This window comes from Eupeodes corollae, chromosome 1 (genome assembly GCF_945859685.1).
Source record: "Eupeodes corollae chromosome 1, idEupCoro1.1, whole genome shotgun sequence".
Classification (NCBI taxonomy): Eukaryota; Metazoa; Arthropoda; class Insecta; order Diptera; family Syrphidae; genus Eupeodes; species Eupeodes corollae.
Window position 1 is genome coordinate 85,131,622 of NC_079147.1, and position 26,145 is coordinate 85,157,766.

The following is a 26,145-nucleotide window of genomic DNA, read 5'->3' on the forward strand; positions in this document are numbered from 1 at the left end:
ATATATGCTCACGCACAACGAAGAATATCTTGTCGGAAATTATTTTTTCGAAAGGCTTGGGTATAGTTGGGATTTTACAAATTGGTCTAGTTAGTTAGTTAGTTATAGAAACTTTATTTATAATATTTCAATTATATCTACAATAAATTTCATAGTTTAATATGGTTTGGCTCAAAGCCGTCTACCAGAATGACATTATAACAATATTATACATTTCTTACTAAAATAGAAAAATAAAATAAAATTTAAAAGTCGCCTTCGACTATTCGGGTTCTATAATTCAGTAGCATCGTTGTGTATTTATACAATTTCTCCCAACCAAGACTTCCATTCAAAATACATAAAACTTCACTCATAGTCATTATGGATTTACCGAAGAATCTGACTCGAAATTCATTTAGAATCGGGCATCTTCTCTTTCCTTGAGGTTGCAAATATCGCACAAAATAGGTAGGTCCGGACGATGTGGAATGTAGTTAAGGTTGATCATTTCCCCTCTTACTTTAAATATCGTATACTTACCATTGAAAGCGGTAATCTGTTTAAGAAGTAGGAGCTTCCTTGTAAGTTGTAGTCGAGCTGGCTATATATCGTCCTATACTGAGAAGATTGAGCTTCCAAGGTATAACCACTGTAAGCTGAGCGCGCTACACCACCCAGTAAATTTTGAAACATGTTTCTCAGAATAGTGGGTCCGATACCTGGTTGAATCTGTAACCTTTCTCCACCATCAACGCCTATTTCTTCCCATTTTTTGACGAGGTTGCCTCTTAAAGTAATTATCGACTTGAGGATCAATTTGGATAGTCTTGTTTCATCCATCTCCAGCAGCTTCATTATATAATCGAAGTGTAATTTTAGCGTATTTAAGGGTATGTCTCCCGCAGAAGCGAACTCAGAACTCATGTAAATGTATTTGAATGTATTAGTGAAAGATCGTTACTCTCTTCATTATCAAATTCAAAATTTGAATTTCCAATTACTCTAATTTGCCTCTTGATCTTTTTTGTCTCTCAGAGCGAGGGATATATTTCCGCACAAGCAGCCAATCAAAGAAATAAGAAATAGAACAATGTTGCATGATAAACCGGTTTTTTTTGTATGGCTAGTTAGGTAGATTTGTTGTTGTCTTTTTACTATGGTTCGAATTTTATAAAGCAAGTGGGTATTTTGCTATCGAAGGAGATGTTTTTTTCTTGAATTTCTTTTTTTGGTAGACATTTTCTAATTATTGAAAATACCTATTTTATTTTAATATTTTTTAACTTCCCATTGGAAGTTATTGTAATGGGTCCGATTTGTCAAATTGAAAATTTTGACATTTCTCGACGTTTCAAGGTCGAAATAAAAGATTTTTAGAAAGATGTCTGTGCGTGCGTGTATACGTACGTCCGTACTTTCGCGACGTTTTTTTCGTCGTCCATAGCTCAAGAACCAGAAGAGATATCGACTTCAAATAAATTTTGTTACACAGATAATATGGCAGAAAGATGCAGAAAGGGCTCTCAAGAAAATTGTGTAGGTGGTTTTTTTACCATAGCAGTTTGAAAAAAAGGTGAAAATTTTGGTTAACCCTAAATATCTTACGAACCAAAAACGCTAGAGACTTGAATTAAATTTTATATAATATATTGTAACGTGATACAAAACAGGTATATTTTTTGAAAAAAATCAATATAACGGTTTTTTTTCTAAATCAAAAAAACTAAAAAAAAAAATTGTAACCTCCAAAATTTTACGACTGAAATATGATTCATCTCTAAAACAGTTTTGTGCAACGACGAATAATGTTTTTGACATCTGATAAAATTTTGAGAAAAATATAATTGACAGTTTTTTTTCAAATCAAATCAAATGGGGTGGCGCAACAGTCCGTTGTGAACCAGGGACAAAAAATAAAAACCTAAAAAAAATGTATAAAAGTTGGTAAAAATTGATTTTCGACTCAAATATCTTTTCAAAACTTTGAGATATTGGCTTTAATTTACTTTTATCTTTCGAAACATCTTGTTGTCAACATTCAGTTAAAGTTTGAAAAAAATCGATTTGACAGTTTTTGTACAACAAATTAAAAACCGAAAAAAAAATTAACAAAAGTTCGCAAAAAATGATTTTCGACTCGAATATCTTTTAAAAGCTTTGAAATAATAGGTTTTAACTAATTTTTTCTTATAAGAAATATTGTTTTCAACATTAGGACAAATTTTGAGAAAAATCTAATTGAAAGTTTTTTTACAAAAAATAAAAACCTAGAAAAAAATTTATAAAAGTTGGTAAAAATTGATTTTCAACTTAAATATCTTTTCAAAACTTTGAGATATTGGCTTTAATTTACTTTTATCTTTCGAAACATCTTGTTGTCAACATTCAGTTAAAGTTTGAAAAAAATCGATTTGACAGTTTTTGTACAAAAAATTAAAAACCGAAAAAAAAATTAACAAAAGTTCGCAAAAAATGATTTTCGACTCGAATATCTTTTAAAAGCTTTAAAATAATAGGTTTTAACTAATTCTATCTCATAAGAAATATTGTTTTCAACATTAGGACAAATTTTGAGAAAAATCTAATTGACAGTTTTTTTTACAAAAAATAAAAACCTAGAAAAAAATTTATAAAAGTTGGTAAAAATTGATTTTCGACTCAAATATCTCTTCAAAAATTTTAAATATTGGCTTCAAACTAATTTTATCTTATAAGAAATATTGTTTTCAACATTTGGTAAAATTTTAAAAAAAATTCTAATAGACAGTTTTCTTACAAAAAATAAAACTCTAAAAAATAACAATACCTACTAAAACTTGGTAAAAATTTACTTTCGGCGCAAATAGCTTTTCAAAAATTAAAAATATTGGCTTCAAACTTATTTTATTTCACGGAAAATATTGTCTTCAATATTCAGTAATTTGTATATACAAATCCAACAGTCCGTTTTTTCATTAAAAAAAATCTACAGAAAATAGTACTCAAATTTGGTAAAAATTGGTACGAGCACATATAGACAAACTTTGAAGCAAGACAAATCGACAGACGCGATGGGAAGTTATCAGTGTGGGTCGCATCCCAGCCTCTTTTCATTTTTTCAATTAGTGCTTTAAATTCTTCGCTCTACACTTTTCAATTGATTTTCTTTGGAGTTGTGATCTAGGGGTGTGCTGGACATTGTAACACGTCGATCCGGTTTTTTGAAACCACGTTTTAATCGTATTGGACGTGTGCTTTGGGTCGTTGTGCTGCTGAAATATCCATTTCGGAGGCAACTGATCCTCAGCGTGTGGTAGCATTATATTTTGCAAAATGTCACGGTACATAAGACGATCCATTGTACCATCTTTTTGGTGAATCGGTCTCAGTCCACGCCCTGAAAAACATCCCCATACTATTACGGTACTGCGTCCGTGTTTCACAGAAGCTTTGGTGCCTCTTTGGCTGCTCTGCGAACACGACGGAAACCATCGGAACCCTTGAAATTGAATTTTTACCCGTCCAAAAAGAGTACGTTCCTGCCTTTTCTAGCGTTCCAGTTAATGTGGTCATGAGGAAATTTTAATTCGTCAGCTTGTTTTTGTTGGAAATAAAAAGTTTTTTACAGCTTTGAAAGATTTTAGTCCACCATCTCCGAATTGTTTCCGCAATTAAGTTCAGGTGGAGTTGGGTTCGTATTTATGTCAATAATATCGCATCTGGCCAAACTTCACCTAACCGGCTGACAGCAAGCTTGTACATGTCACAAGACCTCTGTTTGCCAAAAACCATGAGTTTCACATGACTGCAACAAAGACTCTTCCCTTCTTGATGTCGCTGTAACTTCGACTGTTATTGGGATTAAGGATAGTTCTAGTGTTGGGCACAGGGAGGCCCCCTCCAGAGACCTTTAACGCTTAGACGTGGAGTCTTTACTGGTACTTGCTGCAGCAAGAACTGTTTTCCGCCATTCAACGAAAGCGGTTTGTTGTGGTATCCCTCCAGCCTCCAATGATACACCAGAGGCCTTCAGGATTTTTGCAGCCTGCCGCCTTTGCTTATATAGACTTTTTTAAAAGTTTCTCGTTTTCATTTTTGTTCTTTTGTGAGAAAGGTGTACTCTCAGTAATACTGATAGGGCCATTGTTGACAGCCCTACCACTGTAGGAGATTGGTCCCACGAGTTTTAAAGAAAGGGAGGTCGATTTGTACAGAGATTCACATTATACAGATAAGGCTAGTTAATCCTGAGATTGCCAGGTATCTGGATACTCAGTTAGAGACTGAGCTATTTTTTTTCGTCATTACAGTGTGAGAGGTGGGATGGGAATGGGCGGGGTAATGGCTGTGGAGGGGTAAAGCATATGAACGTCCTTTGATTAAATGACTCATCTGGAGAAAGTTCTCGATAAACATTGGCCTTACTCAGCTTCTACAACGGGACAAGTTCGACGCTCAAATAGAACTGCACTAGCAAAATAATACTTTTTTAACAAATCCACCAAGAGTAATTCATATCTTAAAAAGTGCCTTTTCAAATTTGTCGTTCAGATTCGGCATAAAAACTCTTTCTCTGAAATTACTCCCTCGCAAAGGAATGGTTGAAAGTTGTTATTCACTAGGTCCTAGTTCTCTTCGGACTGTTTGGCCACCTAATTTATTTATTTGTTAAACATTATACTTATATTTTTTTTTCTATATATTCCAAGAACTTGATATTATAACCTTAAGACCATGGATTCGTAATAAGATCAAAGATTACCGTTTTGCTTCATCGTTATTTTAAGAATTGTATATGACAGGTGAAACTTACAACTAACGATCATTTTTCAAATAATAAGTCAGATATTGATGTAAAGCATTGTAGATTTGGAAAAAAAACACTTGGCGCTACAGTTCTTTGTGAACTAGGGCCTCACCCAATAACCTTCACCATCTAGCTCGGTCCTTAGTTAGAAGTGTAGCTATTTGCGGACTCCAAGTTGGTTGAGGTCACTTTCGACTTGTGCTCATCACCTCATCCGCGGTATTAATATACTTCGAAGACTTTCCGTGCCGGAGCATTGGTTTCCATGCGGTCTACGTGACCCAGCTCTCTCCGTCGTTGGACTCTTATCCTTTTAGCTAAGTCTACATCGCTGTACATCCCGTAGAGCTCGTCGTTTCATCTTCTCCTCCACTTATCTTCTATGCTTACAGGACCACAGATCATGCTAAGAACTTTTCTCTCGAAATCACCTAAGGTCCTTTCATCCGCTTTTGCCATAGTCCATGTTCTGCATCATATAGTAGTACGGGGATGATGAGGATCTTGTATAGCTCCATTTTCGTCGCTCGAAAGAGGGCTTTGGTGCTTAATTGATTATTTTGCTGTCATTAACCGTTAAACCGCCTCTGTCTCAAAAGCCCTATATTGATATCACGCTGAGTTCTTCCGATTATGTCAATGTCATCAGCATATGCTAATAAGAGGACATTTTTTTTAAAGATAGTGCCACTACTGTTGACGTGGGAGCTCTGCATTATACTGTCAAGGAAGGACGATGTTAAAGAAATTGCATGACAGCGCATCACCTTGTCTTAAGCCTTTATTTACATCGAAAGGTTCTGTTAAGTTGTTTCAAACCTTTATTTAGCAGCGCGAATTCTGCATGGTCATCTTGCACAAACGGACGAGTTTGACAGGTTTGCCAAAACTTGGCATGGCTGTATACAGTTCGTCTCTGTAGATGCTGTCATATGCGTCCTTAAAATCGATGAAAATATAGTTGGCGTCGATTTGATGTCGTTGGGTTTTTGGGAGAAAAACACTACTTCATGAATTTATATAGCCTCAAAAAGCCTGATGATAAATAAGTGTTATATCTCAAAAACCTGACGTGGCAGATTTTGGTCCGAACTAAAGCAATCAAATCACATTTTTTAAAGAAACCAAGTTCGTTTACGTGTACATAAAAGTGTTTCAGACATTTTCTTTATGAATATTTTAACATTTTGTGCAGCATATAAACTATCCTATCGCCCAAGGCATACGTTTTATTCTGATCTGAATTTCTTTAATTTTACACAATCAACAACAATTTCTAATTGATTTTAAATGCTCATAATTAAAGTGCATTTAAGACTTTTTAAGCAGGACAACATTTGCATTTAATATTTGTATAAGCAATAAAAAGTCATGCTATGTTCAAAAGAATGCTAAATGTAAACCTCTTATACTCTTAGACCTCTCTGCCACCTACTTAAACTATGTTTAATTTTATACAAAACTGCATTCTCCAAAAGTACAAAAGGGTTAAACTCAACTAAAACACAATCAACAAAATAAAATATGAAATGTTTCAGAAAGGCTAACAAATTATTCAAAATTTGCGTGAGGCTTCTTTTATGTCAATCTTACAAACATGTAGGTTTAGGGAAACCTCTGTTTTATATGTTATACCTCTTTAATGATTATCCCTTTGTTCATATATAATTCCTTAAGTATAAAAGGATAAGTACCCACTTTCCAAAGGAATGTTCAAAGACTTGCATGCTTCTAAAATATGACATACCTATTACCTACCCTACATGGGAGGACATAAAATTGAAAGTTTCTCTCTCAGTCTTTTCGATATTGTGACAGCAACTTTTATGCTCGTGCATACATAAATGGGTCTATAAAAATGGGGTAGCCGGCAACCCTTTTAGCTTTCAGCTTATACCTATAAGATATGACGGCGAATGCATAAACATTTATCACCAACCGCAGCAGGAACCTAAATGTAGCAAGTGTAAAACATCCCTTAAAAACCGCATTGGCATATCAAATACCTACATATATGTAAATATTCTTCGTACATAGGTAGGCTACATACATTCGTTTATATTTATTCATATGGTACATATTTTATTTCAATAAAACAAGACATTTTTATTAGGTTTTGTTTTTATGTTTTGTTTTGAACTGAAACTGATTCACCAGACAAAATAACATTTTTCTTAATTGCCTGTTTGCACTGAAACCTATTTGGCTCGATGTGGCGGCGGGGGTAGTGGTGGAGGTGGTGTCACGGCAATTGTATCTTGTGTGTACTTAAGCGGAAGCATGCACCAAACAAGGGGGATGATAATATTTGGCTTCACAAAACCTTGAATTATTGCAAACTAAATATGCACGTAATTATACAGTTGACTCCAACAAATTTGGTATACTCGTACTTTTTTTTCTTTTCTAAATGTTCTATTCTATTCTGCAGGGTCAGATGGTAAAATACCAGCCGAACTACAAAGAGCCTCAGACATAGTTGAACCAATCCTTGAGCCAATTTTGAATATCTTTTTATATCTGGTCCATATTCCTTCGGCAAGGAGAGCAGTGAAAGTTGTTTTTATACCCAAAGCAGGAAAATGGTCGCAAGTCAACCCTAAAGATCAATGGCCTATAAGTCTATCATCATTCCTTCTTAAGACCTTAGAAAGATTGATTGATGTCCATTTAAGGGCAAGTACAACTACAAAAAAAAATTAGTACCGGTATCATGATGGTTAGTGCGTTGAACTGTCATGCCAGAGGTCTTGGGGTCGATTCCTGCCTATGCCACCTACATTTTTTCCACTGGTACTGCCACTTACGAGGAAATGACAAATTTGCCCAGAATAATTCTTGTCATGAAAAGTGCATTCTTAAATTAGCCGTTTGGATTCGGCTTAAAACTTTAGGTTCTGACAACAGTGCTTGAACACAAGATTGTTTGAGAGTTGCATGTCATTAGACCCTAATTATCAAAGAACTCTTGCGCCACCCAATTTATTTTATTTATTGATACTTGCCTGCTGTAAAGGAAATCACATTAGTATATGATATATTCTTTATTTTTTTCAATGTAATTTTGTAAAAAGTTCATTAAAGAATACGGTCATGGCTTTTCTGCCGCCGTCTGCCTGAGTTTACATTACAAAATAAACTAATAAAAATAAGAAAAAAGAAGGAAATATAATTGAAATTAATAAGTTTAAACAGAAATTTACAAAAAAGATTTTTAATGTTGTTAAGTTAATTTTAATTATTATAATTTCGGATATAAAGCGAAACTGTTTTTTTTTTAGGATTTGAAACATAAATAAAAAATGTCAATTTTAATGGTGATTCGAAACACAAAAAGTAATAATTTTAATGATTTAAAACAAAAAAGCATGCAGAGCATACGTGTTGAAACTATTACGGTACATTTGAGCATGTTTACAAAATTTGTACAATTTATACCAATCCCCGAGCACCATTTAATATTTCGTAAAGAATATTGATGGACAAAAAACTTTCTTGGAAATACAATCGCCGAATTCTTGCAAAATTGGGCACACAGCTATAAAATGGTAAATATCTTCTAGTTCACTTCTGTTACACAGGTTACAAATTTGCTGCAAATCAAATCTATGGGGGATGAAATTAAGGTTGAGAATTTCCATCCTTGCTTTAAAAACTGTACTTATTAAATCGGCTGAGTTTTTAACATTAAAATAGCTTTCTTCCGAAGGTATTCGGTGATTTATATTACTATAAACAATTTCAAGTGTTGAACAAATATTACGTCATCTATTCTCAAGATGATAGTCGCAGAAAAATCATGCCACTTATGCAGATTTTGTTCAGTTATTAAAAAGCGATGTCATGAGATATAGCCAGCTGGTTCCATTCCCTGAAAGGTGATGATTTGTTTGCAATAGTCTAACCAATATCAATTCATGAAGACTGGTATCACTTCTTTTCATCACTTCTCGTATAATAGTTTAAGGTAGCCTTAAGGTTACTTATATAGATTGGTGATAATCCTTTTTCGACATGAATCGCGTAGGTCAACGTGTAGTTTGACAAACGAAAGATGCGTTTAAGATAATGTCGTTGAACCAACTCAAACTCTTCGAACGGAGTAATCCCAAATGCTTGGATCACACAGCACATACAGGTGTTGAGTGTAGCATTAAAAACCTTGAATTTTGACGAATGGTCAATATCGGGATTTGCAAAAAAAAGTCGGCCACATTGAATTTGAATTCAATGCTAATTTAGCTTCACTGCTTTTTTTTTTGCGTGCTTGGAAAAGTTTAAGTTATATGTAAACAGAACTCCTAGATACTCAAATTCACGTACACATTCAATCCGTTCGCTACCAATTCTCCAGGCTTCTTTAGGATCCCTTCTACATTGTCGGTTTTCAAATATCATTGCTTTTGTTTTTTGAACGTTAATTTTCAGATCCCATGTTTGACAGTACGACTGTAATTTATTAATTTGAAGTTGCAGTGAAAAAGGAGTCGGCTAGTTATACCAAATCGTTAGAATAGAGCAAAACTTTGATGAGAGTTCCCGCAAAGATAATGCCACCCGGTAGAATATCAGAAATATCATCAATAAACAGAGCGAATATCAGAGGGCTCAAAATGCATCCTTGTGGAACGCCTGCCGTTGTTTCGAACCACTCTGACAGTTTAGATCCATCCCATACAGCTGCGTTTGAAGATTTAAGAAAATGAAAATATCGCACCAAAATCTAGTATCGAATACTCCCTCAATTATTAAGTGTTCACTAAGGTTGCTTTCCTGAGCGCTTTTACCAACGTGGATTCATTTAATGCTGACTAGCAGAACAATTAACTCAATACTGGGCAACTCTGCTGCTAGAAGATTCGTTAGTAGAGAACACCGCAGGGTGGTGTTCTATCCCCTCCCTTTTGGAACCTGGTGATAAATGAAATCCTAAATGGTCTGAATGCAGGGGGTTTCCAGAGTCATTGCATTCGCGTATGATGTTTCTTTAGCGGTCTCAGGAAAGCAGATTAACACATTCCAAGAACCCTTACAAAATACTTGGTTTTGTGTTAACCCAATCAAAAATTAGTCCCATTTACGAGGAAATGCAAAGTGACACATTTTGACAATCCCTATATTATGGGAAACCACATGATGTTCTCAGACGAGGCAAAGTATCAGCGTCATATTTTAGACATAAAACGAAATTAGAAACGCAATACACAAAAAAGAGCCAAAAAGGGTAATCAGACCGAATTTTATGTACGGTGTAGCAGTACGGTGGATTGCTTTAGAAAAGGCTATGAACTGCAAAAAACTAAATAAAGTATACCATTCAGCTTGTCTATTAATAAGCGGATAGCTTCGCACGACCCGTCTGCTGCATTCGAAACCCTACTCTACCTAACACCTCTTGATATATTTACTAAACAAATAGCTGCAGGCTCTACTATTTTCTATTCGCCTCAAAGCTTCGTCGCAGTGGATCAACAACAACATTCTCCACTCCGTAATCCTTTCTTTCTGGGAGGATAAGGCATTCCTAGAATACGAGTCAATTCATTTTTATACAGACTCTAAACGACTGAAATTCAGTCTCTCATTTCGCCTTCCCAATCATTGCAGCATGTTCGAGGTGGAACTTTTGCTGATGTAAGAAGTCTTGTCCTGGCTTAAAGTAAAAATGATATCAGCATTTGATATCCGTATTTTCTCAGATAATCACTCTGTTATCAAATCTCTGGACTTTGTTTCTAAAAACTCAGTTACCTCTAATGCAGATGGTACAACAGTTTAATATTCACCTTTGCTGGGTGCCGGACCATAGACCCATTTTAGGACATGTTAAGGCAGGTAAACTCACCAGAAATGGTACAGTACAACCCATTCTACCACTTTTGGCAAATGCTGGCATACCAATCGCTACACGGAAACTATTGTTAATGTAAAAAGCTATGAACATCAGGAGGAATAACATCATCGCCAGGTAAAACAAAACATCTGGCCTACACTAGATTTAAAGCAATCAAGGTGCTTGCTTCCTCTAAGTAGATCGCACATAAGATCCATAATTGGTGTCATAATCGGACACTGATCTAATAGGAAAGCACGCCACGCGGCTTGGCGTAAGGTAGTTGATAAACTTGAAAGCTTTACATTGAACCACAATCTTTTGATAAGGGTTTTGAAAAAAATTGAATAATTGACTGCTTCGAATTCAACGTATAAACATAAATTAAAAGGTGATTAAATGAAGTCTTAAAAGTCTGAATTTCAAAATTGATGCATAATTTATGAACTAGTAAGGAGTTATTGGGCTTCCTGGTCTACGCCATCCATCTCTCCAGCGTAAGAGTATGGTCTGCCACGCTGTAGCCTAACATAAAATATACTACAAAAACTTTCTGAGCTGGTCCTTCTCACTCATACGTGATAGGTGTCCAGCCCACCAGAGTCTACCGATCTTAGTTTTTGTCAAAATATCAGCTTCGAGGTGGATTGCATTCAGTTCTTGATAGTCTCTGGAATTGTCCTTCCTAACATAAGGGCCAACAATTCTCCGCAAGATCTTCCTCTCGATCGCGCTTTCCTCTCAAATGCAATGGTCGGAATGCCTTTTAATAAGCACCCAAGCCTTGCATTGAATCCTTATGCTAGTACTGGCAGAAACATCGCCCTGTTTAGCAGTAGCTTAGAAGTTAAAGTAAGGTTTCTTGATTTAAAAAGCTGAAGATAAGTGTTTCCTTTGAACATCGGCTTGTTACAATTATAAAACGATTAAGAGGACGCACTTTATGCCTTCTAGTTTTTTTTTAATCCAGATTACAAGGGGTTAAGCTATATTGGCGAGGTAAAAACAAACTCTTGTATGTACTCAAAGGATTTGCAACTAGAAATAGGAATGCCACTCAGCTTAGAACTTCTCGTTTTTTTTTTGCAGCATGCTTTCCTTCACCCACGATCTCCCAGGAAAGTATTTTGCCAAAACTTACCAACTAAGAGACGACCCACTTGTTTTTCTTGTTGGAGTTGTTCCATTATTAAGGCATAATGATAATGGAACCGCATATAAACAAGCCACAAAAAATGTGTTTCCAGTAAGACAACGACCTCAAGAATACCTCGAAGTCAACTAAGCTTCGGTTCCAAATTGAATTTCAAAATCTTACTTACTTACTTTAGATAGCCAAACAGTCCGGGTCTGACTGTAGCGCAATCCTAAGGCGATATGGTGCCCCTTCTTAGGCTTACTGTAGAATTTGGGTACCTACAACCAACTTCACACCTATCACAAATCCCATAGGGAGCCCAAACAGGACGTATACAATTATACATGTCTCAACTAAGCCCAACCACTAAAAATGTTTGAAAAATAATACATTTTTTGTGTTATGACATTTCTAAATTTGTGCGTTACGACATTAAGTGTTGGTTTGGGTGACGTTTTCTTTGCGATATTTTATACGACGTTACTCTTTTTGGGCCTTATATCATTTTATTATTTGGATAAAATGTCGTTGGGTGATAAGACAAAAGAAATCATAATCGTCAAAAAACCCAATCCATATGTCAAAAAACACCAATTCAAAATTCTTTTGGGGTAAAATGACAACTAACAATGACATTCGCTTTGGATTTTTGTTTTTTTTTTTTTGTTTAACTTTATGCGTTTTGTGACCAATTTTGGGCTTTATGACATTTTAAAGACCTAATACCAACATTTTAATACCGTGGTCGAAATTAAGAGTGACTCTTCTTTTATGGCAGATACTGTTAATAATGAATCGTGAAGTTGCATAAAAATTATGATCTACTTATATGCTGGGTGACTTACTGACGACCGACGACGATGATGAGCGACGTGACGTGCCAAAGCTATGTGTGCTTGTGCACTTGTAGTCGGAATAGGGTACTCACAGTCTAGGTATGGTGTCTGCTGCTCATTCATGGTCATGATGAGGCACCCTATGCGCCTGCCGGCTGCGGCGCGGTGCGCGTCTGTTTGCCGACGGATTCTCTAGGCTGTCGGCTAGTGCCACTGCCACTGCCAACAGTGCCTCATTGAGCTCAGAGATTTGGATTGGTCTTTGGGTGGTTTTCGATTTAACTCTTATTTGGTTTTGTATTCAGCTTTTCCTGTTTTTGTTTTATTCGCTTTTTTGATGTGGATTGTATTTTGTGGTGCTGCTGATGGCGGCAAATGTTTATTCGTTCAGTCACTTAGATAGCTTCCAAGTGTTATGTTGTTGAAATTCTATCCGAGCGACAGACAGCTCATGGATGAGTAATAATATCAAAGAAGATTCTTCGCAGTTCCGTTTGTTTAGTTTAATCGTTTATAGTATAGTCGTACCTCGTACCCCTCGTACATAGCTTAGCTCGAAGCTTGAAAATTCAAAATTGGAACTCGTGTCGCATTATTGTGGTGCTGTGTTATTTTCTTCATTTTTGCATTTCCTCTTTTGGCTTACATTCAATTTTTTTAATCTTTCGTTCGTTGATTCGTTTATTTAAATTCAAGGCATAATTATTTTAATTGCTTTCCATTCTAAAAAAGATCCAAAGATACCCGTACTCATAGATGTAAGTTGAAAATAAGCAAAAGAATCACTTTTGGTGGTATATTAGTGAAAGCTTTGAAAACAAAAATAAAAATCAATTCAAAGTGAGACTAACCAAAATTTACCCGCGAGAGGTTATTTATTTATTATTTTTAAAGCAATAGTTACCGTTTTGTGTTATTTTTGTTTCTTTGTGATTTCTATAAAAGTATACAAAAAGTGGGTATGTATTATTCCGTTATTTTGAAAAAAAAAAAACAACTACTAATGACTAGTATTTGGCTTATAACAGTACATATATGAAACTGGATAAATTGTTAATGAGTTTATGACTAATGGTCAAGGTTTTTTTTGGTTAATTTAATATTTGGTTGCTATTTAGAATGGGGAAACTTAAAATGTTGAAATAAAGAGCATAATTATGGTTTAATTAGTGCTTAGGTAAAATTCTAGAGTAATGTACCCATCATTTTTAATATCAAATGTTTTATTACTTTTTTTTTTCTTAATTACAGACTGCCTAATTTATAAAGTCATTGAACCTTTGCAAGGTCTTATAGAACTATCTAAAAGGTATTGCAGGGAACTATAACTTGGTCACCAAGATTTGATAACCTTTTTTGTAGAGGGCTTTAACTCTTCTGTCAATGGAACTCTTTTGTCGCGATGGGGCATACAAATTTATTAAAAACAACAAAAAAGGGCATTTGATATGATATGATAAAATATCACTTATAAACACAACAGAAAACATTTTGCGTCTATTTTCAAGTGATTGAATAGCTAAAAGTTGGCATCTAGTTTTGGAAGATGAAGTAGTAGTAGGGTGTGAGTAGATGGACCCATGTTTCATCCATCGTCATGAATCGCATCTAAAACTGGACTTTATTGGTGTGAAACTTCAACAAATACTCTATTGACACATCCTCAAAACGCAGTTTTTTTTGTGACTGATACTGACCAACGTAGCGTCGTCAAACTTCATACTTAAGTCCAATAAAGTTGGTACGTTCAGGTCGGGTACTTAAAAAAACTGCCAATTCAATTTTTCTTAAAATTTAATTTTTGAAAAGATAAATTAATTTGGAGCCAATATATTTTACATTTTTTAGTAATGCTTTTTTAGGTTCTTAGTTTTTGTACTCACAAATTTTTGAATCGTGAACCTTGTAAACTTTTTTTGGAATATTACAATTCTCTTAGATTGAATGTTATAAAAAGGTTTCCTGATTACACAGCAGTATTCCAAGATTGGTCTTTCATATGATGTAAAAAGCGATTTAAGAGCAAATGGTCTTTAAAGGCTATGCTATTGCATTGACATTTAGCGACATTTAAACATAATTGGTTTTTCGTGCACCATTGGGATAATTTCAAAATATCGTCTTATATCGAAGTTTACTAGAATTGAGGAAAAAACTAGGTAAATCATTTATACAAATTAGGAAAAGAAGGGGCCCAAGATGGCAACCTTGGGGAACACCAGATAAAACTAAAACTGGTTTTGAGAGAACTTCGTCAATGGAAACAAATTAAACTCCACCCTCAAGACAAGATTCCAACCATTTCAAAAACTTAGAATGAAAACCAAAATTTTGTAATTTTTTCATTAAAATAGAGTTCCTTACATCAATTTTATGTCGTTCTTCGAGATTATTTAAAATGAAATTGGAGAAAATAGAAAGATTAGTCTTTTTTGATCTTCCTGCAACGAAACCATGTAGCGGTGAAATTTGTTCCTTAACTAAAAATAATAGTTTTTCATATATCAATTTGTCAAAAAGTTTTGAAACACACGACAATTTACAAATCAGACGGTCCTTGGATATTTGCTGTTTAGACCCTGATTTTGAATAGGGTTTAAAAAGGATTTCTTTCATGCTGGAAGAAATTCGCCATTCTTTAAAGAGCTATTAAAAATTTGGAAAAGTGGTTCAGCTAGAGAAGCAGCACATTTTTTAAGAACAATAGGTAAAATTTTAAAAATAAGGACCTGGTTTATTGTTATCATTTAAACTCAAAAGACCATCTTCAATTTCGGAAATATTTAATTCTAAACAACCAGTATTTGAATTACATTCAAAAAACAAATATTCGGTTGTCCATGCTGAACTTGCATTCAAAATAGCGTAACTAGATTCAAAAAAGTGTGCGAGGGAATCGCAAATACTTGATAAATTTGAAAATGTTGAACCAAGGTATTTCACACACCTGGGTATACAAATCGATTCTTTTTTCTCTTCGTTAAGAACCAGAATGACTTATTTTTTTAGGTTAGATTCAATTGATTCAAAATTTGTTAACAACATTGAATTCTCGTTCCAATTGGATAGAAATATGAAAGTTATAAAAATGTATTAAATCCAAATCACGCCACGGAATTTGCACTATTTAACTCGCAATGCCTTCGAAATTATTTTTTTTGTAATTAAGTTTTAATTTCAAACAATTAGTAGTTTTGATAAAATCATAGAAAAAGAAGCAAATATCTTAAGCATTGTGATGAACAGAGTTAGAAAACCTACTATATATTGATTTATTTAACGATATAGCTAGTTTTCTGTCAACAAAAACAAAGTCCAGAGTAAGATTTAAATTATTCACACAACATTCAAACTCAAAATTTTGATAAAAAAAAATAATGGAAGCTATTGGTCATTAAAGACTTACTATACAAACTTCAAGTTATTTTTTTTAGGTGTATACTTTTTTTAAAAGAACTGAGAATTCGATTTTCTCAAAAGTTTACTGAATGTTAAAAAATATATTTTATATAAGATAAAATTAGTTTAAAGCCAGTTTTATGTTTTTATTTTTGTAAAAAAAAACTGTCGATTTTTCTCAAAATTTTTCACCAGATGTCAAACACGATATTCTTATACATTCAATAATTTTGGAGATAAGATAATTTTTTGTTCATAAATTATTCGAGGTGACAATTATTTTATATATGATTTCGTTTTTGAATTACTTTGATACTAATATCACTATTTTCTTAAATATCAGTTGAGTTAAAATAAAGTGAGTGTACTACTTAGGTCCTCAGACATGTAAAGTCCGTTGCGAACCCTTTAAGGGGCATAGAGGCCCCTCTACTACGCCTACGTGCCATCGTGTACGGTTTCCGGAGATGTGTTTCAGCTTCCTCCAACTTTTGCCTAATGACGCTGATTCTGTCTCGACTGTCCTTCGCCATGTGCTTCTTGGTCGTCTAGCTCTTCTTCCTTTTTGTATGAGCGGATTCCACTGCATTGCTTGCCACTTACGCCCTCGTTTCCTGGCCTGTCCTTTTATGAAGGATCCATTTGGTAAACGGTTTGGCCAGAAAATACTTAGGATGTTACGAATACATGTATTCACTAAAGTTTGAAGCTTACTTGTTATGGCTGAAGTAACCTTCCAAGTACTGCACCCATAAAGAAGTACAGATTCGACATTTCTTAAGCTGATAGAGCTATTCCTCCAAATATTTGACAGCATACCGAACACCGCTTTTGCTTTGCCGATGCGGAAAATGACGTCCTGTTCGGTTCCGCCTTCGATGGAAACGATACTTCCAAGCTATTGAAAGCTCTCCACTTTTTCCATCGGTTGCGAGAAAATATTTATTTGAGAGGATGGTCGGGTTTCGAGGCTGATCATTTTTGTTTTACTATTGGGTGGCGCAACAGTCCGTTGTGAACCAGGGCCTAGTGACTTACAACTCTCAACCATTCCTGTGTGCGAGTAATGTTGTCAGGAATGGAGGGGACCTACAGTTTATATGCCGAGATTAACTCTTGAAGGATTTGTCAATTCCAGGCAAGAGGCAGTACCCGCGCAAATTAAGGTGGCACAGGCAGGGATTGAACCCAAGACCCCTTGCATGACAGTCCAACGCACTAACCATCACGCCACGGGTACCCACTCATTTTTGTTTTGCCGGAGTTAATTTTTAGACCCAAAACTTCTGCTTCTCTCTCCACACTTGTTGTCATTTGATGGAGATCCATGATCCTATGAGAGAGTAAGCAAACATCGTCCGCGTAATCCAAGTGCTTTAAATAGGATGGCAAAGTCCATTGGATCCCTCCGCTACCTGACAGAGCTGAGCGCAGTACATCGCTTATCACGAACAAAAACAATATTGGCGACAAAATACAGCCCTGTCTGACTCTGCTTCGGATCTCAAAATCGTCAGACAACCTACCATCGTGCAAAATGTGACGGTTGGGTCCATCATATGCATTAATAATAGCAATTAGTTTTTCTAGGATGCCTCTCCTCCGCAAAGCTAACCAGATATACTCCCTGTAACTATCAAAGGTCTTTTCGAAGTCAATGAACAGCAGGTGTAGTGGTGATAGATATTAAACCCACTGTTCAATAATGATCCGCAGAGTGTTAATATGATCAATACAGGAAGATCCATTGCAGAATCCTGCTTGTTCGGTATCGAGTATGGCCTCAAGGTGTTCTTTGAGTGACTGTAGACTATTTTCAATTCTGCCATAGGTACATACATCTAAGCCTTAAGGAAAATCTTCCTAGCATGAAAAACCAATTAAGGTAAATTTCCCTGGAAATTTTTCTCGTTTCCTATTAAATCATTATCTTTTCCAATGTTGCAAGGAGCGACAAACATTTTCGCGAAATATTTGTTCACATTAATTCCTACTTAGTAGTACCCGTGGCGTGATGGTTAGCGCGTTGGACTGTCATGCTAAAGGTATTGGGTTTAAACCCTGTCTTTGCCGGATACTGCCAAGTAATTGACAAATCTTCCAAGATTAATTCTTTTCATAAAAAGTGTTTTCTCAAATTAGCTGTTCGGAATCGGCTTAAAACTGTAGGTCCCCTCCATCCTTGACAACATTTCTCGCACACAGGAATGCTTGAGAGTTTTAAATCACTAGTCCCAAGCTCCCAAAAGGCTGTTGCGCCACTTAATTTATTTAATTCCCACTTAAATCTGCAAACGCAATTGTTCCTTTCTTCCCCTCGTATTGGCGATATATTCAAAAGCTGTTGAGTTCAACGTTAATGTAATGATAATTAATACAAAAATGAAAAAAAAAAACAAAAAAACTGTCTAGACACATAACACTCTTTATTTGCATTTGTTATTGACATTGCCATAAAGATGATTGACAGAATGATCTCAAGATAAAAAGATAAAATAATATTCGTCTAATGTATCTTATTAAAAACCATTTCCAAATGGCCTATAGCTTAGCCAGTCAAAGCTTTGTCCACGCATAATAGTTTAGGCTGATTTAGAATTAAATAAACAAGCAGAGGATGTTGTGTCTTGAATGTCACAGATAACGAGATACAAGTTCGATTGAACAAATAAAACTTGTTTCTATCTTTTATTCCCATAAATATATTTTAGAAAAACAAAATAATAGAACTAAAAACCTTATTTTTCTTATATACATTTGTATGTAGAAATTTATAGACGTAACAGAACCTTCTGTGGTCTCAATTGATATTGACACATAAATATGGTATATTTATTTTTCTGTTAATGCAATTACAGAACGTGTCCAAGCCTATTATGGCGGTCATCAGAACTGATTGTTAACGCTTTTTACACATTTTATACGATGTGCACCATCATTAGATGTCCATCTAGAGATACATAAATGTGGTTCTGGCCATCTGTTGCATAATGGTGGGTTTTGTTTCTATCTTGGAATCTATCTTTCTATACGGGGACAAGGAAAAGCTATGTGACAAGTGACAAGATTGAAACTGATGGATATATATATTTTTATTCTGGTTGATAGATACTTGAAGTAATACAATAGCATAGATGGGAGTGCACTTATAGGAATCGATATGAAGCACATCCAGTTTTATCCAGAAGAAAAACGTTTTACGTGTGACACTTAAAAACTAGCTTCAAGAGATGGCGGGAGAGCATGATTTTGCTTTAAAATGTCAACAGGTCTTTAATTGTACCAATTCTTAGACTGAGTAAAGGGTGGGCTAAATACAAGTTTCTTTTTCAAAATGCAATGAAATATCCAATTTAACTATTTCCATGTATGCTTTATTAGTAAGAAGTTCTCCCATTGATTACCAGACCAATGTTTCTTATCTAACGATTTCACCTTATTATTTCTTTTAAGGCTAGGCTAAACAACATAACATAGTTTTTTGTGAATGCCATAAAAGCACTTAAAATTTGTGCATTTTATTTATTTTTGGTCAAATTACGAACTTCTAAAATGGAAAGTAAAAAGTTTGTGTTTTGAGTAAAAGAAAATAATGAGTAATCTTTCATCTAAAAATTAAAAGCCTTCATTACACAAATAAAAAACAAACAAATTTTTACAATCATTGTCCGGAGCATTGGTTTCCATGCGCTCTATGTGACCCAGTCATCTTAGTCGTTTGACTTTTACCCTTCTGGCTAAGTCTACGTCGCTGTACAGCCCGTACATCTTCTCATCCACTCCCCTTCGATGCATTCGGGACCGTAGATCACACGAAGAACTTTTCTCTCGAAGCGACCCAAGGTGCTCTTATCCGCTTTTGTCATGGTCCATGCTTCTGCTTCGTATAGCAGGACGGGGATGATAAGGGTCTTATATAGCAACACTTTGGTCCCTCGAGAGAAAACTTTACCACTCAATTGCTTTCTTAGTCCAAAGAAACAGCGGTTAGCAAGAGTTATTCTGCGTTTGATCTCAGCGCTGGTGTTGTTTTCTGCGTTTACAGCGGAGCCTAGGTAGACGAAGTCCTTGACTACCTCAAAGTTACGTCTGTCGATTGTAAGATTTTGACCAAGACGTCGGTGTTGTATGTCCTTTCTAGACGACAGCATGTACTTTGTTTTGCCCTCATTAACCGTTAAACCCATTTTTGCCGCCTCTGCCTCAATACTAACAAAAGCCCCATTGACATCACGCTGAGTTCTTCCGATGATGTCAATGTCATCAGCATATCCTAGTAATTGGACAGACTTTTGAAAGATAGTGCCTCTAGTGTTGACGTGTGAGCTCTGCACTATTCTTTCAAGCACGATGTTAAAAAAATCGCATGACAGCGCATCACCTTGTCTAAAACCTTTTTTGACATCGAAAGGTTCTGTTAAGTTGTTTCCAACCTTTATGGAGCAGCGTGAATTCTCCATGGTCATCCTGCACAAATGGACGAGTTTGGCAGGGATGACAAAACTAGACATGGCTCTATACAGCTCGTCCCTGTAGATGCTGTTATATGCGGCCTTGAAAACGATGAAAAATTGGTGGGTGTCGATTTGGTGTTCTTGAGTTTTTTCCAGGATCTGCCGTAATGTGAATATTTGATCAACTGTGGACTTTTCTGGCCTAAAACCACACTGATAAGGACCTATCAGGTTGTTGACGGTGGTCTTTAGACGTTCACATATTACGGCAGAGAAGATTTTATAGGCAATGTTAAGTAGACTGATTCCTCTATAGTTGGTGCAGTTTGATTCCAACTAATTAGAGCTTAATACAATTTTGGTCAAAAACAAGAAAAGTCATGTTAAGTGTTAAAATTGGACGAAATGTGCATGAATACTCAAAGTAAATTTTATATCTATGCTAACATGTTTTTTGCCACACTTGAAATCTAATTTAGCATGACAAAGCGATGAAATAAGGTTTCTGAATTTTTTCTTTGAGAACTTTACACTTACAGCCTTAACAGATAAAAAACTTTTCTCAAACTCCGACTTAAGGTTTCTATTATTATTCGCACCAAGAACAAATTTGCCAATAGTTGTAAAAGTAAATTGTAAAAACCCAATAAAAGTTGATTGCAGCCAATTTGAGAGATGTGCATATTTTCAACTTTTTAATTTTGATTGCACTACAAGAATTAATAATTTTTAGTTAATTTAAAGAATTCCAAACTGATCTTTTCGTTAATCAGTCAGGCTGAGCTCTTAGTCAGTCTCAGTTTTGGACACACAGTTTGTATCACATGCATAAAAAAAACTACTATTTAGGCAGCTCTTGAGTCTTTTTATGTAAATGTTCTATACCTAATTTTTAAGAAACTAGGCTAACCAGAAAAGTTTCCTCAAGACCCACTGACCTAAGACCCAGTTTTTTTACATATTACTATACAACCAGAAAGAAAAAATAAAAAAGAGGCTGGGTGCGACCCACACTGATAACTTCCCATCCCGTCTACCGATTTGCCTTGCTTAAAAGTTTGTCTTTATGTACTCGTATCAATTTTTACCAAATTTGCGTACTATTTTTAATTTTATTTTTTATGAAAAAACGGACTGCTGGATTTTTATATAAAAATTACTGAATATCGAAAACAATATTTTCTGTGAAATAAAATAAGTTTGAAGCCAATATTTCAAATTTGTGAAAAGATATTTGAGTCGAAAATCATTTCTTACCAACTTTTGTTATTTTTTTTTGGTTTTTAATTTGTCGTAAAAAACTTTCGATTCATTTATTTTTTTAAATTTTACTGAATGTTGACAACAAGATAAAAGTAAATTAAAGCCAATATTTCAATGTTTTGAAAAGATATTTGAGTCGAAAGTCATTTTTTACCAACTTTTGTTCATTTTTTTTCGGTTTTTATTTTTTGTAAAAAAACTGTCAATTCGATTTTTCCCAACATTTTTCACAATTTTGAAAACAGTATTTCTTATGAGATAAAATAAATTTTAAGTCTAAATTTCAAGTTTTTGAAAAGATATCTGAATCGATATGAATATTTTTACCAACTTTGAATAATGTTTTTTTTAGATTTTTATTTTTTATAAAAAAAACTGTCAATTCGATTTTTGTCAAAATTTTATCAGGTGTCAAAAACATTATTCTTCGTTACACAAAATTGTTTTGGAGATGAAATCATATTTTAGTCGTAAAATTTTGGAGGTGACAAATTTTTTTAATTAGGTTTTTGATTTATAAAAAAAACCGTTTAATGTATTTAAAAAAAAAATATACAATTCTTTGATATTACAATATATTATATACAATTTAATTCAAGTCTCTAGCGTTTTTGGTTCGTAAGATATTTAGGGTTAACCAAAATTTTCACCTTTTTTTCAAACTGCTATGGTAAAAAAACCACCCACTTTTTTTTTGAGAGCCCTTTCTGCATCTTTCTGCCTTTTTATCTGTATAACAAAATTTATTTGAAATCGATATCTCTTCTGGTTCTTGAGCTATAGACGACGAAAAAAACGTCGCGAACGTACGTACACACGCACGCACAGACATACTTCTAAAAATTTTTAATTTCGACTCTAGGGACCTTGAAACGTCGAGAAATGTCAAAATTTTCAATTTTACAAATCGGACCCATTACAATAACTTCCTATGGGAAGTTAAAAAGATTATTTAAAGTTCTAAAAACACAAGTCTTTCTTATTTTATACATTTGCATTTGTCATTTGTTGTATTCGTCAATATGACAGTTTCGAATTGAATAGGTAAGGTTAGGTTAGGTTGAAGTGGCTGTCCATGATGGAATCGGACACACTTAGGCCAGTTTAATATCACATGAATCTTGAAGATTCCTCCTAAGCTTGATGGAACCCGTTTTAGTCCCTTACGAGTCGTGAGAGGCTAATTATGCTAATATGATTTAGATCGTTAGAGAAGAATTCTCTTAGGTAATTCTTGCGTTTTTGAGCCAGAGCAGGGCATGTACAGAGATGATGAAGAATTTTTTCCTCCTCTTCCTCGTCCATACAGCTTCTGCAAAATTCATTTGAGAATACGCCTAGTCGTGTGGCGTGCTTTCCTATTAGACAGTGTCCGGTTATGACACCTATTATCAAGCTTAGAGATAGCAAGCACCTTGAACGTTTTAAATCTAGTGTTGGCCATATGTTTTTTGTGACCTGACACGTGATGTTGTTGTTTCACCTGGTGTTTGCCTTCTTCATAGCGTCTTGCATTAGCAACAGTTTACAAGTAGCGATTGGAATGCCAGCATTTGCCACACGTAGTAGAATATGTTGTACTGTACCATTCCTGGCAAGTTGATCTGCCTGATGATCGACCGTTATTTACTGTTATAATAGAGTTTGTAGAGACAGAGTCCAGAGATTTGATAGCGGACTAACTGTCTGAGAAAATACATATATCAGATGCTGATATCACGTTTTCTTTAAGCCAGGACAAGACTTCTTTTATGAACAAAAGTTCCACCTGGCATACGCTACAATGATTAGAAAAAGGTGGAATGAGAGACTTAATTTCAGTCGTTCAGAGTACACACCTCTGCCAACCCCTTCTTTTGTTTTTTAACCATCTGTATAAAAATGGATGAAATCGTCAGGAATGCCCTATGTTCTCAGAAAGATCTGAAAGGAATAGAAATCTGGAAGTTTCTGTCGAATTGCAGTTGGTGGGATGGTGTAGTCTGTGTGCTTTGAAATTGATTCTAAATACCTAAGAATTATGGAGTGGCCAATGTTGTTGTTAATCAACTACGACGAAGCTTTGAGGCGAATAGCAGAGCTTGTAGCTATTTGTTTGCTAAATATATCAAGAGGTATTAGGTTGAATAAGGTGTCTAGTGCCGCAGATGGGGTCGTGCGAAGCGATCCGCTTAATCATATTCAAGCTGGACGTTGAACTTTATTTATTGCCTAGATCTCAAGTGTAATTTTGCATTTACAAGACTAGTTGAGTTTTGACTTTGTAGACGCTAGCGTAATGAATGCGCCCAATATTAGCTGAAAGCTTGCCAAATACCATATTGGATCGCTTTAAAATTGAAAAAAGCGTTTAAATCGATTAAAACTTACTACAAAAACAAAAGATTTAAAGACATAAACAAATTTTTTGCGCATTAAGCAATTGGTAAAATTGTGAAGAAATTTGCGGAAAGTAGAGGCGGAAATGATGTCGTAACTCATAATAGTCTTACAGCGAGATCCTTTCGAAGTTATTCACTGCTTCGTTCCAATTTTTTTTTACTAAACTTCAAGGGATTTTCATTTGAATAATCAAATAATTGTTTTTATAATAACATTACAAGGTATCCACATCTAAATAAATAAAAAAATTTAAAAACATCCTAGAACTATTATAAATTTAATCACTTTTACAAGCTGTATATTTTGCCATTTATCACGCAATTATAGTTTAACTATCTGCATAATTATTTTTTTTCACCAACGAACTCCCCTTTTGACGCATTGGTAGAATGGGTATAAGTCACCCCTTAGACATTTTTTGTTAACTTATTCCTCAAAAAACTTATTCTTATTTTATTTCAGAAACAATATTCAAACTTTATTGTATCTTTACTCATTCATAAAAAGAAAAACTTCGTGCAGAAAAAATTATAAACACCATATTAACATTTTCTATATATTTTACCTCATCACGTGATCAAATTACCCCCAAAAATAATAATATGAAGTATAAAACAATTTTCCATCAGAAAATTTATAGACTTGCATGTAATTCAATTGAGAGTTTGTTAAACTGAAATCAAAACATGATGGTTTCATTTTACCTTAGCTTACCTCACCTGCATCATAACCTTTCTGACAAAGTTTTTGTTTTTAACAACTTAATGAGAGTTTTATTTTCTTATTTTTTGTTTTATTTCCAGGACCGGCATGCCTTCCTCAGACACACGTAACTCAGAAACATCGAATAGAACGTAAGTTCCCTTCCATTATTATTTATTTCAATTTAAAGTTATTAACAACTTTGGTAAGAGGTTTCATTTCTTTCATTTTCACTTTCATTTCCATTTTTTTTTTGGATTCTATTTTTTTCAAAATTTTATCTTTTTCCTATATAACCAAAAATGTTTCCTTGGTGACTGTCTCAAACACAATCTATTAAAAAAAGACGGCCATTTGAAGAACGCTTAATAACGTCAAGAACGCTTTTTGATCTTTCGCGGACAAAAGTTGAAATTCTACAGAAAAGAACAAAAACAAAACGGTAATTGGAGTAATTATTTTTGTTTTATTGTGACAAAAAAATTTGTTTTTATTTTAAAAAAACAGTATTTAAGTAAATAGTAAAACACCTTTACACATTTTAAGGAAGTTATAATAAGTATTTTAATATAATAAGTATTTTAATAAATAATAATTTTAATAATAAAATCTGAGAATTACAAATTCAGTTTTGAATCGGTGTTTATATGTCTCTAAAGCATGTGCTGTTTATTTAAAATCCCTTATTGTTTTAAATTTTATACCGAATAAAGAAAGAACTCCAAATTGATAATAATTGCTACAATATACAAGCTTAGATACTTACGATCTATTCCGGGTTTCAGTCTGATATATTGCGTTTTTCCATCCTTTGCGGTCTCTTGCAAGTTTTCTCCAGGCCGCGAGACCAAACGCTCTTGCGTCAGTTACCGCCTGGTGTGTAGGCTCAGTCTTCCTCGTCGTCTTGAACGAGCGCTGTTGTAAAGGGTGTCCCAAAATTAACGCAAGATTTGAATTAAATAGAAAACGCCGTTTTTAGTCTTTTGATAGTTATATTTTTATTGACTCGTAAAGTACATAGGATAGGGTTATGTATGGAATAACACATCGGACAAATGGCTTCCACGGCTTTGCATGCACATGCGCACTCTTTTGTTGAAATTTTCCATGACCATTCTGCATAAATGTGGATGAATTTCGTTGATGCAGCGTTGAATCTCCTCCTTTAATGCACGGTTGGTTGTGGGCTTGTTGAAATAGACTTGTGATTTTAAATAACCCCATAAAAAGAAGTCTAATGGTGTTAAATCACAAGATCTAGGAGGCCAATTTTGATCACCGAAACGAGAGAGTACAAGACCTGGAACTGGAAATGTCTCATGCAGTAATTGAATTGTTTCACGGGCTGTATGACATGTGGCACCGTCTTG

At 34.6% G+C, this 26,145-nt stretch overlaps 1 protein-coding gene across 5 annotated transcripts in view; it reads left to right on the plus strand.

Annotated features, from left to right (window-relative positions):
* The first annotated feature begins 13,034 nt into the window (after positions 1-13,034).
* The window catches only part of LOC129941865 (tubulin polyglutamylase ttll-4), a 28,153-nt gene continuing 15,042 nt past the window's right edge, over positions 13,035-26,145 (plus strand). The window contains exons 1-3 of one of the 5 annotated variants that reach the window (XM_056050626.1): positions 13,200-13,333; positions 24,877-24,927; positions 25,122-25,217. In XM_056050626.1, the coding sequence (XP_055906601.1) occupies positions 13,332-13,333; positions 24,877-24,927; positions 25,122-25,217 (149 nt within the window). In that variant the 5' untranslated portion in view covers positions 13,200-13,331. Of the gene's footprint in view, positions 13,176-13,199; positions 13,334-13,428; positions 13,535-24,876; positions 24,928-25,121; positions 25,218-26,145 lie in introns of those variants that run through there. The other 4 variants (XM_056050627.1, XM_056050631.1, XM_056050628.1 and 1 more) reach the window with 4 other exon arrangements.